Source organism: Enhydra lutris, unplaced genomic scaffold (assembly GCF_002288905.1).
Source record: "Enhydra lutris kenyoni isolate GAN:26980312 unplaced genomic scaffold, ASM228890v2 scaffoldscaffold27, whole genome shotgun sequence".
Taxonomy (NCBI): Eukaryota; Metazoa; Chordata; class Mammalia; order Carnivora; family Mustelidae; genus Enhydra; species Enhydra lutris.
Window position 1 is genome coordinate 7373518 of NW_019154111.1, and position 13047 is coordinate 7386564.

The 13047-nt window shown below is 38.2% G+C and overlaps 1 protein-coding gene across 1 annotated transcript in view; it reads left to right on the forward strand.

Moving 5' to 3' along the window:
- The first annotated feature begins 592 nt into the window (after nucleotides 1-592).
- The window catches only part of LOC111151923 (myotrophin), a 58209-nt gene continuing 45754 nt past the window's right edge, over nucleotides 593-13047 (forward strand). The window contains exon 1 of the mRNA XM_022510129.1: nucleotides 593-938. Coding sequence (XP_022365837.1) covers nucleotides 867-938 — 72 coding nt within the window. The 5' untranslated portion in view covers nucleotides 593-866. The remainder of the gene's footprint in view (nucleotides 939-13047) is intronic.

Below are 13047 nucleotides of genomic sequence, written 5' to 3' on the forward strand. Positions count from 1 at the left end.
CTGAAGTTTTCTCTCTCCAAACAACATCATACATGGTTATTTTACTGAATTCACACGGTTATCTTAAGTATTGAAGAGGTCTTTGACGGCAGGCATTGGTTTATCCATCTTTCTTACTATACCTTCAGTGGCTAACAGTCTAGCATGAAGGAGGAGCCCAGGGATGCCTGACAGTGTAAGAAGAAAGAGAAGTAACAGAAAAGGAAGGAAAGAGGGTAAGAAAAAGGTAAAGGAGGGAACGAAAAGAGAAAGGAATTCAAATCCAACGTTCCTACAAGACACTTAGAATGTGAGCAAGGTGCCCTCCAAGGCTGTGTTTTAAAAAAGTTTTTCCCCACGTGTGTGGTGTGCAAAAAACATCCTGGTTCTACCTGAACTAGCCTAACCGGGCCTCCGCCCTGGGCCCTTGCAGCCCACGGACTCGCTTCACTGGCCTCTCAGTCCCGCCCACTCCCCCCCGGACCCGGTCCGTCAGCCTGCCTCGCCACTGCGCCTGCGCACGTGGAGCGCTCCGCCGCGGGCCGTCAGGGCGGGGTCCCGAGCGGGGCGTTCCGCCCAAGGGAAGAGGAAGAGGAAGTTGGGGGAGGATCCTAGCTGGGAGTGAACCGGAAGTGCAAACGCTCCTGCTTCTCTTCGGCCAGGCGGAACCTGCTTTGCTGGGCCCGGTGGCCGCAAAAGAACTTTCTTTCTCCCGCCCCAACGGTCGCCGCGGCCAACTGCCTCGCCCGCCTGGCAGCCTTCCCCGCCTTCTCTTCCCTTCTCCAGCTCCGCGCGGCCCTGTCTCCCTCTCGCCCCGCGGTATCCGCTTGCTGCTACCACCGCCTCCTCGTCTTCTACCCGGCCAGGCTGCTCGCCCCGCTGCAGTGATGTGCGACAAGGAGTTCATGTGGGCCCTGAAAAACGGAGACTTGGATGAGGTGAAAGACTATGTGGCCAAGGTAAGCGGCGACGAGTGGAGTGCGCGAGAGCACGGAGGTGGGATGCCGATGAGGCTCAGGAAGCGGACGGGAGCTGGGCCGGCGGGGGTGGGGGTTGGGGGAGGAGAGACAGCCTGGATGGAGGTGGCACCGAGGAGAGAGGGGAGCCTGGGAGCGTCTGAACTGAAGGAAGGGTCCGGATACCACGGTCGCGTTCTGTCAGGTAACTGGTTGGTGTGATACAGTCAGACTCTTCTTGTCCGCCTGCTCCCTGGGGGAGGGGAGGAGTGGTAACCCTCTTTGAGAGTCACTTCTGAGCCCTGGTCGAGTTTGGTCGTCTTCTATGGTGGAGTTACTTAAATCTTTCTTGAATGGAGGTAATTCTCCATCTTGGACCTGCCGGTTGCTGAATGAAGTAACTTAAGTGATTAGAATCAGAGGAACGTTTTCTTGAACTTTGAACCTGTTGAGAATTTGAAGGATACATTGACCCTGGAAAAGAGTGCCGAAAATAGCAATGGTTGAAATTTTGAAACTCGGTATCACTTCACTGTGAGGTCTTAACTTTGGGTGTGGCCTTTTTCCTCTCCCACACTACAACAAATAGGTATTTGCTTCAAGTGGTGAGGGTGTCAGTCAGCACCTGGCAGTGTTTAAGATAATCAGAATAGTTTTCAGTCAAGCACGTTGACTTTAGTTACTCCATGTTTATCCTCGATCCCATCTGAAATACTCAAACATGTAATAGATAGTATGCAGTGTAGTCACAGTGTGTTTAGGGGTAAAATCGTGATGAAGAAAGCTCATCTCAAACCTAAACTCAAAATAAGAAGTTGAATCTGCTTTGTGATGGAATGGTAAGCTTAGAATCCCAAGCTGACCTGCCTCTGGACCCTGAAACTGCCTTTTGTAATCGTTAGAGAGCTGACCTGCGATTATAATATGATGGTAATGTAAAAACAAATCTCCCAAAACAGAAGTATAACCTTATGACGTAACCGTGGAGGGTGTCTTCTGAAAAATATAATTTTATGACATAACCAAGGAGGACATCTTGCTCACCTTCTAAAAGTGTGAGAATTGGATCTGGATTTTAGTTCTTCAAAGGATATGACCACTGGTTGTTTTTGCTTCAGAGATCTGTGTTAGGAAGGAACTAAGCAGAAGCAGTGTTTCTTAAAACTTGCAGGATTGTGCAAGGCAAACCACTGCTAGTTTTTACTCATTTAATACCATTACAGTTTAGACTTTCGCATGCAGAATATGTGTTTTGTTGTTATTTGCAGTGGATTCGTAGGACACCATTTGCTGCCTTCTCAGTTAGTGGGAGTCTGAAACCTGACTTATTGGATGTTTCAATGTAAGATTGAAAGGAAAACATTACTGGGATACTTTAATCCATGGTACACTTTCCAGTGATGGGACACTACGGTACTCTGGAATCGAGTGGGCTTTTGTTTTTCTGTTATGGCAGAAGCTAGGTTATTTGATATACCTGAAATATGAAAAGTTGGTAAATATTAATGGAGCTTGCAGCTACAAAACAATACCATTTATGTGGTGTCTTCCTGATCCATTATTTTATATCATCCTTGTGAGTCTTGTGAAAGTCCTTTTATTAATCCCATTTTACAGATACATTTTACAGTACTGAGATGCAGGGTACTTAAAAATCCAAAGTTACAGAGATAACAGATAATGAAGCCAGAACTGCTGACTCCAAAACTTAGGCTCTTTTAACTGCTCCATGCAGTCTCTCCCAATATAAACTGTAATTGTGAAAGTATTTGATATCAAGATTCTAGTAGAACATTACCCAATTTTTTTTTAAGAGTATCAAAATCAGGTCATTATGTTCAGTTTGATTTTTGTTCTTTCCCTATTTACTACCCTACTGCCTATTCTTATCAAAAGAGAGATGCATGAGAGGGAGGCTAGGCCTTCAAAGAAAAGCAAAAGGAAGTATTAAGAACTGGCTTATCTGAAAAGTTTGACTATAATGTAATCCTATGAATCCCAAGCTTTTTCCTTAGTTTTATTGAGTAACTCGAGTCTCTTAAAATATCTTTTGTTAGTGAAAAATACCCCCAAAACCCAAAACCGCCAAAACCCACCACTCCAGTGTTTACTGACTGCGTTCCCTTACAGTGCTATTCATACTCTCAAGTGCTTATAACATGGTTTCTTCTGCTCAGCAGCCATCTTCCCTGCTTACTCATTGCCTCATCCTTTTCATCTACCAATTTATGAACACTCATTATGATACTGAGTTTATGTAATGTGCATTTATCTGAGTAAAAGTATGTAAACAAAATACATAAAGGAAGTTTGGACTCATCTAATTTTCCTTCTAAGTGGTGAGTCTTTAAAAATATTCTCCTCAGTACTCCTATGAAGATCTCTCACATTGTTGATACATAAGAATGAACCCTTAGGTGAAGTATTTTAGTATTTTCCCTTTTTAAAACTAATATTTTAAATAAATCAATAATCTGGGGACCCTGGGTGGCTTGGTCGGTTAAGCGTCTGCCTTTGGCTCAGGTCATGATTTCTGGGTCCTGAGATCGAGCCCCACATCAAGCTCCCAGAGCCTGTTTCTCCCTCTCCCACTCCCCCGGCTTGTGCTTTCTCTCTCTCTCTTTCAAATAAATAAAATCTTTTTTTTAAAAAAAACAATAATCTTACTTTTCTACCTGCTATTGACTTCTATACAGAAATCAGAAATAAGAATAGGCATAAATTACTGGTTTTGAGTGAGTTCTTAACTCTGAAAAGTAAATTCAGAGTCTCCAGATCATTGAAAAATCTATGTTACTAAATGTAAAAAGCAGCATATAAAGAAAATTTTAGGTTAATCTGTATTAAATGTTCATCTGGAACATTGAAAGAGTATCTAAGACACTGGCTTCTTGATTGACCTAAAGACTACTAATTAGGCATCTTTCAGGTCCCAAGCACTCTACTAGGTCTGGCCGGATAATGAAGAAGCTGGACACGGTGCTCAGTAGACTTAAGCATCTACATTCAGCAGACTTGTAGGGGGCAATTTTCATGCTTTTAAAGAAGTATGAAAACTATAAGTAACATCTCACTTACATAAAATTTAGTTTGTCCAGTTGGAAAACAAGCGAAAGCCAGAGAGTGAGATCTTCATGAGCCGCAGTAATAGATACTCGTAGCCCCATCCTCAATCTCTGTACTTGTTCTGGGTGACATTACCTTTGCCTCATCTGCCATTTCTACCTCTATGTCCATTTCTTCTGTCGCAGTTAATTCTGCTTTCACCTTAGCTCCCATCTGCCAAATGGACGCCTTTGTTCACATAAAATCCAGATTGAGCCCACACTGTCTTCTCAGAAACTTTTTCATTTTTGTTGTCTCCATTTTGACTAATGACCTCCTGACCCAGCAATTTGCCCAAATGAGAAATTGGGGGATTTTCCCCAACTACTCAGTGTTGTCAAGACTACCCGCTTCATCTCTCTCTTTACTACCATTCTTATCACTACTACTTGTGATTAATTGCTGCATCTTTCCCGCCTGAACTGTATTTTCCTTGGCTTTGGTAGTCCTCTCTTTCCTCGTCAGTTTGCACATCTTAGTTGGGGAGATCTCTCTGTATTGTGAATTCTGACCATGTTACCTTTTTCAGCCAACCACCTCCACTGTCCTTAAAATACTTTGTGATTCCCCATTATTATTTTTTCCCATTAATTAATTTTAAAAAGGGCCAGTTACTCCTTGGTTTGGAGGACTAGGCCATTATGATCTGGCCCATGCCTACCTTTCTAAACTCTTCTCTCTACAAACGCTCTGCTCCAGGCTGTGCCAGGCTGTTTCTTACTTGTACATCTTTACATGTGCTCTTTTTATCCTCCCGAACCAAGTCTGCGCACCTCAGTCCCTAACCCCCAACCTGGTGATCCCGTTTATCCTCTGAGCTTAAATTCCACTTCTTCCAGAAAAAAAAAAAATTTGACTTCAGATGGTGCACTGCTTCTTTTACCGTTTGACTTATCAAATTGCTGTGACTTTGTTTACATGTCAGTCTTTAATTAGGCTCTGAGCCTCTGGAGATTCGATACTATATTCTTTTTCATCTTTGTATCTCTAGTACAGTGCCAAGGAATTTCACACATTAAAAGCATATGTTCCAAGAAATTCTTTTTATTCTTGACTTAGCTACAGTTTCAATATACTTCATTAGCTATATAATAAAGATTACCATTAACAGAGTGATTTATATTGCCGGTTACGAGAAGACACTCTGCACGATCTTTACCTAAGTTTTCATTTGCTTTTTACGCCAGCATTTCAATATAGCTAATAGTATTCCCATTTTAAGGATGAGGAAATTGAAACTTAGAGAAGTTAAGCAACGTAACAAGGTCACAAAGTCAGTAGCATAAGGATTTAAACATAGAGCTGTCTGAATCTACCGCCCGTATTTTTTTCACTGTATCAGTCTGCCTTGAAATGGTTATCTGGTTTCTTAGCTCAGAGTAGCTTAGCATCAGCACCTTAAGAAAAAGAAAGGGGCTTGGGGCGCCTGGGTGGCTCAGTGGGTTAAGCCGCTGCCTTCGGCTCAGGTCATGATCTCAGGGTCCTGGGATCGAGTCCCGCATCGGGCTCCCTGCTGAGCAGAGAGCCTGCTTCCCTCCCTCCCCCCCTGCCTGCCTGTCTACTTGTGATCTCTCTCTGTCAAATAAACAAATAAAATCTTTAAAAAAAAAAAAAAAGAAAAAGAAAGGGGCTTGCAAGAAGGAGGCACAAGTCATCTCTGATTATGAATAAAGACATAGGAAAAATGGCTATAATTTTTGAAATTTTTAGCTGTAACAATATAGAAATAGCATAAAGACAGCATCTCTTATAACTTTAAATCTCCTCAGAGGCTCTCTTTGCTCAAGGTACTCTCTGAAGAAACTGATTATTTGATAGATTGTGGAAACTTTTGTATTTATAGTCACACGTTCTTTTTTTGGTTTTGTTTTGTTTTGTTTGTTTTGTTTTTAAATATCTACACCCAATGTGAGGCTTGAACCACAACCCTGATTCAGAGAGTTGCACACTCTACTGACTGAGCCAGCCAGGTGCCCCTGTAGTCATACAGTGTTATAATTTATATTCCTAGTGATGACCCTGTGCAGTGCAGAAAAGGTTAAATTGTGTCTGCGTTAAGAAACAAAGTAAACTAAAGTACTGAGATCTCTATTCAGAATGGTTTCAATTAACAAATAGCACTTTTTTCCCCAAAAAGTATGTTCTTAAAATTTTACTTGAGCACTGTCATGCCATGTATAAATATAATTTCATTTACTTATCATATCAACCCATGAGCATAGTTAATGGTGTTAAATCCCCATTTTAGAGATTAAGAGACTGAAGCAAAGATTAAATAGCTTGTCTAAGGTCATAAAGCTCTTGAGTAGTGAAGCTGAGATTTGAACTCTGACTTCATAGCTCCTTGCTATATACTTCAGCATACCATTGACCTTCATTTCTCAAGAATGCTGTGTAATTCAGGGGATACAGTTTTATGCAAGTCTTAAAAATAATCACAGCAGGGTGGTAATTATCCATTGAGACTACTTAGAGGTGAACTTTGTGGTAGATGTTGAGGATCCAACTATCCTAGGGGTGAACGTCTGTGAGTTGTATTACTGGTCCCTTATAACCTCCAGTAGGACTGATGTATGTACTCTCTTGTTTACATGTGCTTCTGTTTCACTTGCTGTGAAATACTATACATCAGGTCTCTAACTTCCCTTTCTCTATGGTTTCCTTTCCCTCTTCCAGCCCCCATTCTAATTACATCTACCTTTGACACTCTGATAGGTTTGAAAAGCCACAGTTGTGCACACTTTGAAAGGCTAGGATCTCTTGAACCTGAGAAAAGTATCAACTCTAATCTTTAGAAATTGCAAGACTTATTGGGATCGCTTTTCACTTTCCTAATAAAATAGGCGACTTAAAAGCTGTCTTATTTTAATCTGTCTTGCATTTATTTATTTTAGGCAGTTTCCAGTTTTTCCATTCCTTTTTTAAATTACCGGCTTCTTTCTTATAAAGATTTGTCACTGTATTCTGCCCTTTCTGCATCAGGGCTAGTGACTCAGTCAGAAAGCAGATATATCAGCTTGTATAAATAAATATAGGTACCCTCAGAAGATAGAGAAAATTTAGTGTAGATACACTTTTCTATTAGGCTTTTTTTTTTTAATGTAAAAGAAGATCTTTTTATATTGGAAGGCTAATGTTCACTCTGATATATATATATATATATATATATATATATATATATATATAGTTTGGTTTGAAATTGTAGACGTCGTCCTTACACTAGTGCAGGCAGTTAAAAATATATTAAAGCTGATTTGATTATAAAAATATAAGCTTTTACTATGTAAAAGATAACACTGCACTGAATAAAATAAATTGAAGCTAAGTGTCCCATTGCCCATTTCCCCTGCCCAAGTAGTTTCTTTTTTTTTTAAGATTTTATTTATTTATTTGACAGAGAGAGATCACAGTAGACAGAGGCAGGCAGAGAGAGAGAGAGGGAAGCAGGCTCCCTGCTGAGCAGAGAGCCCGGATGTGGGACTCGATCCCAGGACCCTGAGATCATGACCCGAGCCAAAGGCAGTGGCTTAACCCACTGAGCCACCCAGGCGCCCCCCAAGTAGTTTCTTAAATATGGGTTGTATTAGGTATTTTTAAGACAGAAAAGCATAAAAAAGACAAAAATTGCCCCATTATTCTACTACCTAGATAATTCCTTTTAACTTTAAAAAGTGAAATTAATTCAGGAACAGATTAAAAAATGCAGCAGCTCTGATTTCCTTCTCTGGTTTGTGTGAACAAAGTGAACCAACAGTTTCACGTAATTTCAGAAAAACACTGGGAATTCAGTTACTCGTCTATTTCCCCACTTAAAAACAATTCTGTACATACTTCTATACTTGTGTTTTTAAATTCCTTGATAATTTAAGTTCCACAGTGAAATCTACTCATTCCCCCCCCTTTTGTTCACTGGGGCATAGTATTCTATTTTATGGATATACCGTAATTTATTTGACTAGTGTTCTATGATAAATATTTTTTCCAGCTTATTTTTGTAAGTAAACAGTGCTATCATGATTACCTTTGTATACATACCTTGGCACCTTTTGAGGTTGTATCTGTATTACTCTCCTGATAAAGTTTTATAAACTTAGGCACACATCAGTAAGCACATTAGACTGATTATTCCGTGACAACATCAGCAGCATTGGGCATCATCACACTTTTAGTTTTTGCCATTTGAATAAGTTGCTTCAGATTCCATTTTTTAATGAGGAAATCAAACATCAAAACTTTATTAGCATTTGTGTTCTTTCCCCAAAATTTTTTGTTCATATCTTTTGTTCATTTTTCTATTAGGTAGTTGGTCTGTTTTTTATTGATTTGCATGAGCCCTTTATAAATTAAGGAAGTTTGTTTTCTCCCATACTTTGTAAATTTTTTTTCCATTTTATCTCTTGACTTCATCTATTTTGTTGTTGTTCTATAACAGTCCTTACTTTTTATGTGGTAAATATATCACTCTTTCCCCTTTTGTGACTTGAATATTGTCTCCTACTTACAGAGACCTCTTTCTTCTCTGTAAGATTATAGATAAATTTGGTCTTCTAAAACTTCTTTTTTCTTTCTTTTTTTGGTATTTTAGGCATTTGATCCTTCTGCTATTTACTTTAAAGTGTTTGTTTTTTTAACAGTTTGTTTCCATACCATTTATTGTGTAATTCTTCTATCCTTACTAATCTAAACTATTCATTGGCAGAATTCTGTGCTTGAATTTCTTGCTCTGGTTCTATCTATACTAAATTGTTTTAATTACTGTAGCTTCATAATATATTTTAGCATGGAATGAAGCCATTTTTCTCTTATATTCTCTTTAGAATTTTTGCATGAGGGTTCCTTTAAGATTTTTTTTCCTTTTTTCTGTTGTCTCAGGGAAAATATGAGCATTTTTGGAACTACCTCAAGTTTAACCCTTATGTCTCCATAAGCATTATACATTTTTTTCTTGCATGTTGACATCATGTAATGTGAAGAACATAATCTTTTAGGTAGGATCAGAGGGTATAGTACAGTGTGGGAATATTCTGTATGAAGTATTTGAAATAGTGAAGTTGTGTTGAGGTAATCCGATCATAGCTGAATTGATAATTTTAAGAGTTACTCTAGGTACCATAGCAAAGGCCAACTTGTAATGAGAAGTAAGACAAGAATTAATTTTTTTGCAGCTGTATCTTTACTATATTAATAGTTTTGATAGCTTGGAAGCTTGATTTTTTTTGCGGGGGGGGGGTGATCCACAGAACACTACCAGGGGTGGAGAGGAGCTGTGATTATTGAAAGCAATGAAAGAGGAAGCAAACGTAAGCTTACCCTAGAAAATGAAGGAGCAAAGAGTCATGTGACCTTAAAGTTCTAGAGGCCCATACAGTAATTAACATGTATGGATTTAACCTTGAGCTTCAAGAAAAGTTTAAATTTAGTCTACTTTTCTCTTACTTAAAAAGTCAGAGATGTGTAGGATATATTTTGGAAAGATTTCTATTTGACTGTACAAGATAATGAACATTATGATACTTAGGTCTAAATTCTTGACCTTCTGGGGGCACCTGGGTGGCTCAGTGGATTAAAGCCTCTGCCTTTGGCTCAGGTCATGGTCCCAGGATTCTGGGATCGAGCCCCGCATCAGGCTCTCTGCTCGGCAGGGAGCCTGCTTCCTCCTCTCTCTCTCTCTGCCTGCCTCTCTGCCTACTTGTGATCTCTATCTGTCAAATAAAATAAAATAAAAATCTAAAAAAAAAAAAATTTAAATTCTTGACCTTCTGAAAAATTTAGATATCAAAGAAAGGGGGTTGTAGATAATGAACACTTTACCCATAGTATAATAGAAGCAATAACAGTCTCCTTAGGGAATTTGAAATTTCATTGTTGGGTTAGCCGTAATGGCTTTGGAATTACACCCTCTTGGCTCTGCCTCTCTTAACTTACTGGATTGTGTTGAGCAAATTAGTTCCTCGCTCAGAACCTGGGTTTCCTCAACTGGGGAAAAATGAGGCTGTTAATAATACCTACTTGGTATATGTCAACTGTGTAACATTTTCCCTGGCATGTGGTGATTGTTAGCCAAGAAATGTTAGCCACTGTTACTCATAATAATAACCATAAATTTTTTTAGAAGCAGAACTATGTAAATATCATGTAGTCTTCCTCCCTTATTTTGTAGATGAGAAAAAATAAGTCATTAAAAGACTTGACCCAGATCATACTGCTATTTAGGATTAGGACTTTATGGCAGTTTTCTGGAACCAGAACAGGTGCTTCCACCCCGCCACCACCACCAAACTATGGTATTTTATAATAAAGTATTTTGTACTTTATACTAGTTACTACCTCTGTTGGAATGTTCTTTTTTGCCCCACCCTATCTGCGGAGTAAATTTCTACTTATTTTTAAAGTTCTTGTTCTGTATAGCACTCCCTATTTGTGCACTTAACTCCTCATTTATGCCAGTGTGTTATCTAACATAGAACTTTTTTAAGGTGTTTCTGCTATACTGCAGTTTCTATAACTGGAGAGCTATAGGCTCCTGATTTGACGGACAAGTCCCTGGACTTGAATTAGAAAAATAGTGGTTTAAGAAATTCAAATCTTGTTCTATGGAAGTCTTGCTCTTGTCTTTAAGTTTTGAATATTCAAAAAGAGTTTTGTGTTAATGACTGATTAAAAAAAAAAAAAAGTGCCATGTGGGAGTGGCTCATTTGTTACCATTTAGATGTTTGAATAGTTTGTCTCAAACTTGAGAACTCGGAGATCACCTCCCCCTGAATATTTCACATCTTGAATTAAGATACAGTGTTTGTAGTGGGGCTTTTATCTTTGGGGGGGTGGGGCTTCCCAGAATTTGAAGGCCCTTCCTGTGTTTGAGGAGTTCACTCTTATACGGTATGAATCTTGGTGAAATGCAAGACCTACCACACCAAAAGCCAAAAAATACAGATAAATTTCTTTTTCCTACCTGCACTTAAAAAATAGACCCCAAATTCATAATCCTTATTGGATGCTTTTTTCCTGGAGCTGATACAAAGATGCTGGCACTGTAAAGAATCTAGCAGCAGCAGTAAAATATGCAGTTTCCAAAAACAGAAGTCATGCTATGCCCATTGTGGTATCTTCAACGCAGGTGCTTCTTGTGACAGATTTTAGTTTTATTTCTTGTTTTGAAGCCTCCTTCATGCCTGCACATTTACTGAGCTTGGATCTTGCTTGATTTCCAAACTGTGGAATCTCAAGAGAAGGCTAGTTACTGCAGTTTTCATTGGTTCATTCATAATTCATTCAGCATATCATTTGGGCGCCTGTAATACCAGCCAGTGTATTTAGTAAGCCTAGGAATACAGTGATTGTTTCTGAGGATCCATTTTCTTTAGTAGGCTCAGTTAAAAGGGTATACACGACAAACAATAAATAAGATACTTATATGGGTTCTGAATAAATTATTTTCTTTCTTAAAACATGACATGAAAAACACTTAGAAAGCAAACATACAAATATATTAATGTTAGGGAATATACAACCATATAAAAATAATAGACTGCTATAAGAGCCAAGAAAAAGTCATATTTGATTACAGTATAGAGGAGAATCAATGCTATAGAACATCAGACTCAAAATGGAAGATAATGGGAACAGAATCCCTTCTCTTTGAGGGCTTTCTCTGTGTCAGGTATGGTCCTGCAGAATAAGGTAATATACATGTAGATAATGCATATAATTTAATCCGTATCTGCCCAGGTAGGCTTTATCTCCATTTTATAGGTAGAGAAATGAAAATTAAGTAACTTGCCTGAAATCCTACAGCTAATAAGTGGAAGGACAAGATTTGATCTCATTCTAAAAGAGTATTCTTTTCCATCATTTGCACTGAAAATTTTCAGAACTACAAATGGAATACATAGATGGAAAAAATTGAAGATTATTATGATATGTAAAGTGTTGAGATCGAACCAGCAAAAGATAGCATAAGCAAAAGAACATACAAGTTCGAACTGATAAATAGAAATACAGGTTTTCACAACTGAAAAGAACACCCACAATTGGAAATAGAGGGTCCCCACATTTTATTCAAAATCAGTAAGGAGCATAACACATCCTGACTAAAATGATTAACTTATGAAGGGTTTTTTTTGTTTTTTTTTTTTTTTAGTTTGTATGCTTATGGGCAAAATAATAACGTGGATTTTAAAGTTAAATTGTCTTACCTTTAGATTTTCTGTGATAGTACTGGAAAATAGTGAAACAAGCAGTTCTGTCAGGAATAAAACATATAATCAAGTTGTCACTCATATATGATCGTGACAGAAAAACAATCTTAAGAAAATATATACACCCCCTTCCCCACTCAGTAGATTTCTGCAGAGATCGTATTTAAAATTTTAGAAATTGAATTACTTTTCCCTTCTGTCTGTCTTCTCTCTTGCCCCCTCTTTTCCTTCCCTTTTCCCTCTTTCTCCCTATTGTGGTTTTATTTGCAGATATAAACTTTAGGAATGCAAACCATTGGATCCAGACACAAAGATATTTCCCAAGCTACGTAAGGTTTTAGGAATAAATTCCAGCTGTGGAGCCATGACTTAGTTTCCTGAAAATGAAGCTAATTTTTTATCATACTAAGCTTTCTAAATTGAGCTACCACCATAATATTTTGAATGGGTTTTTTTAATTTTGGTAGTCTTCATATAAATGCATGCATTCTGTTAAATTAAAATTTTAATTTTATACCACCAGTAAGAATTTTAATACTTCACTATTTCCATCTGAAAATTTCTAAATGTGACTGATTGCTTTAAAATCTTCCAAAGAAGAAAAATCAAGTTAGCTTTTAATAAGTAAATCAGCTATATAAAATTAATTTCAGTGCCAGAAGTAGTCATCTTGAAGAAAAAAAAAAAAATGAACCTTATGTTGAAAGTTCTGTGTAGTGTACAGATGAGGGATTATACCATAAGATTTGAGCTCTTAACTCTATGGGCTTTCATTTAAAAACTTTTTTGTTAGTAAAAAAAAGTAGATG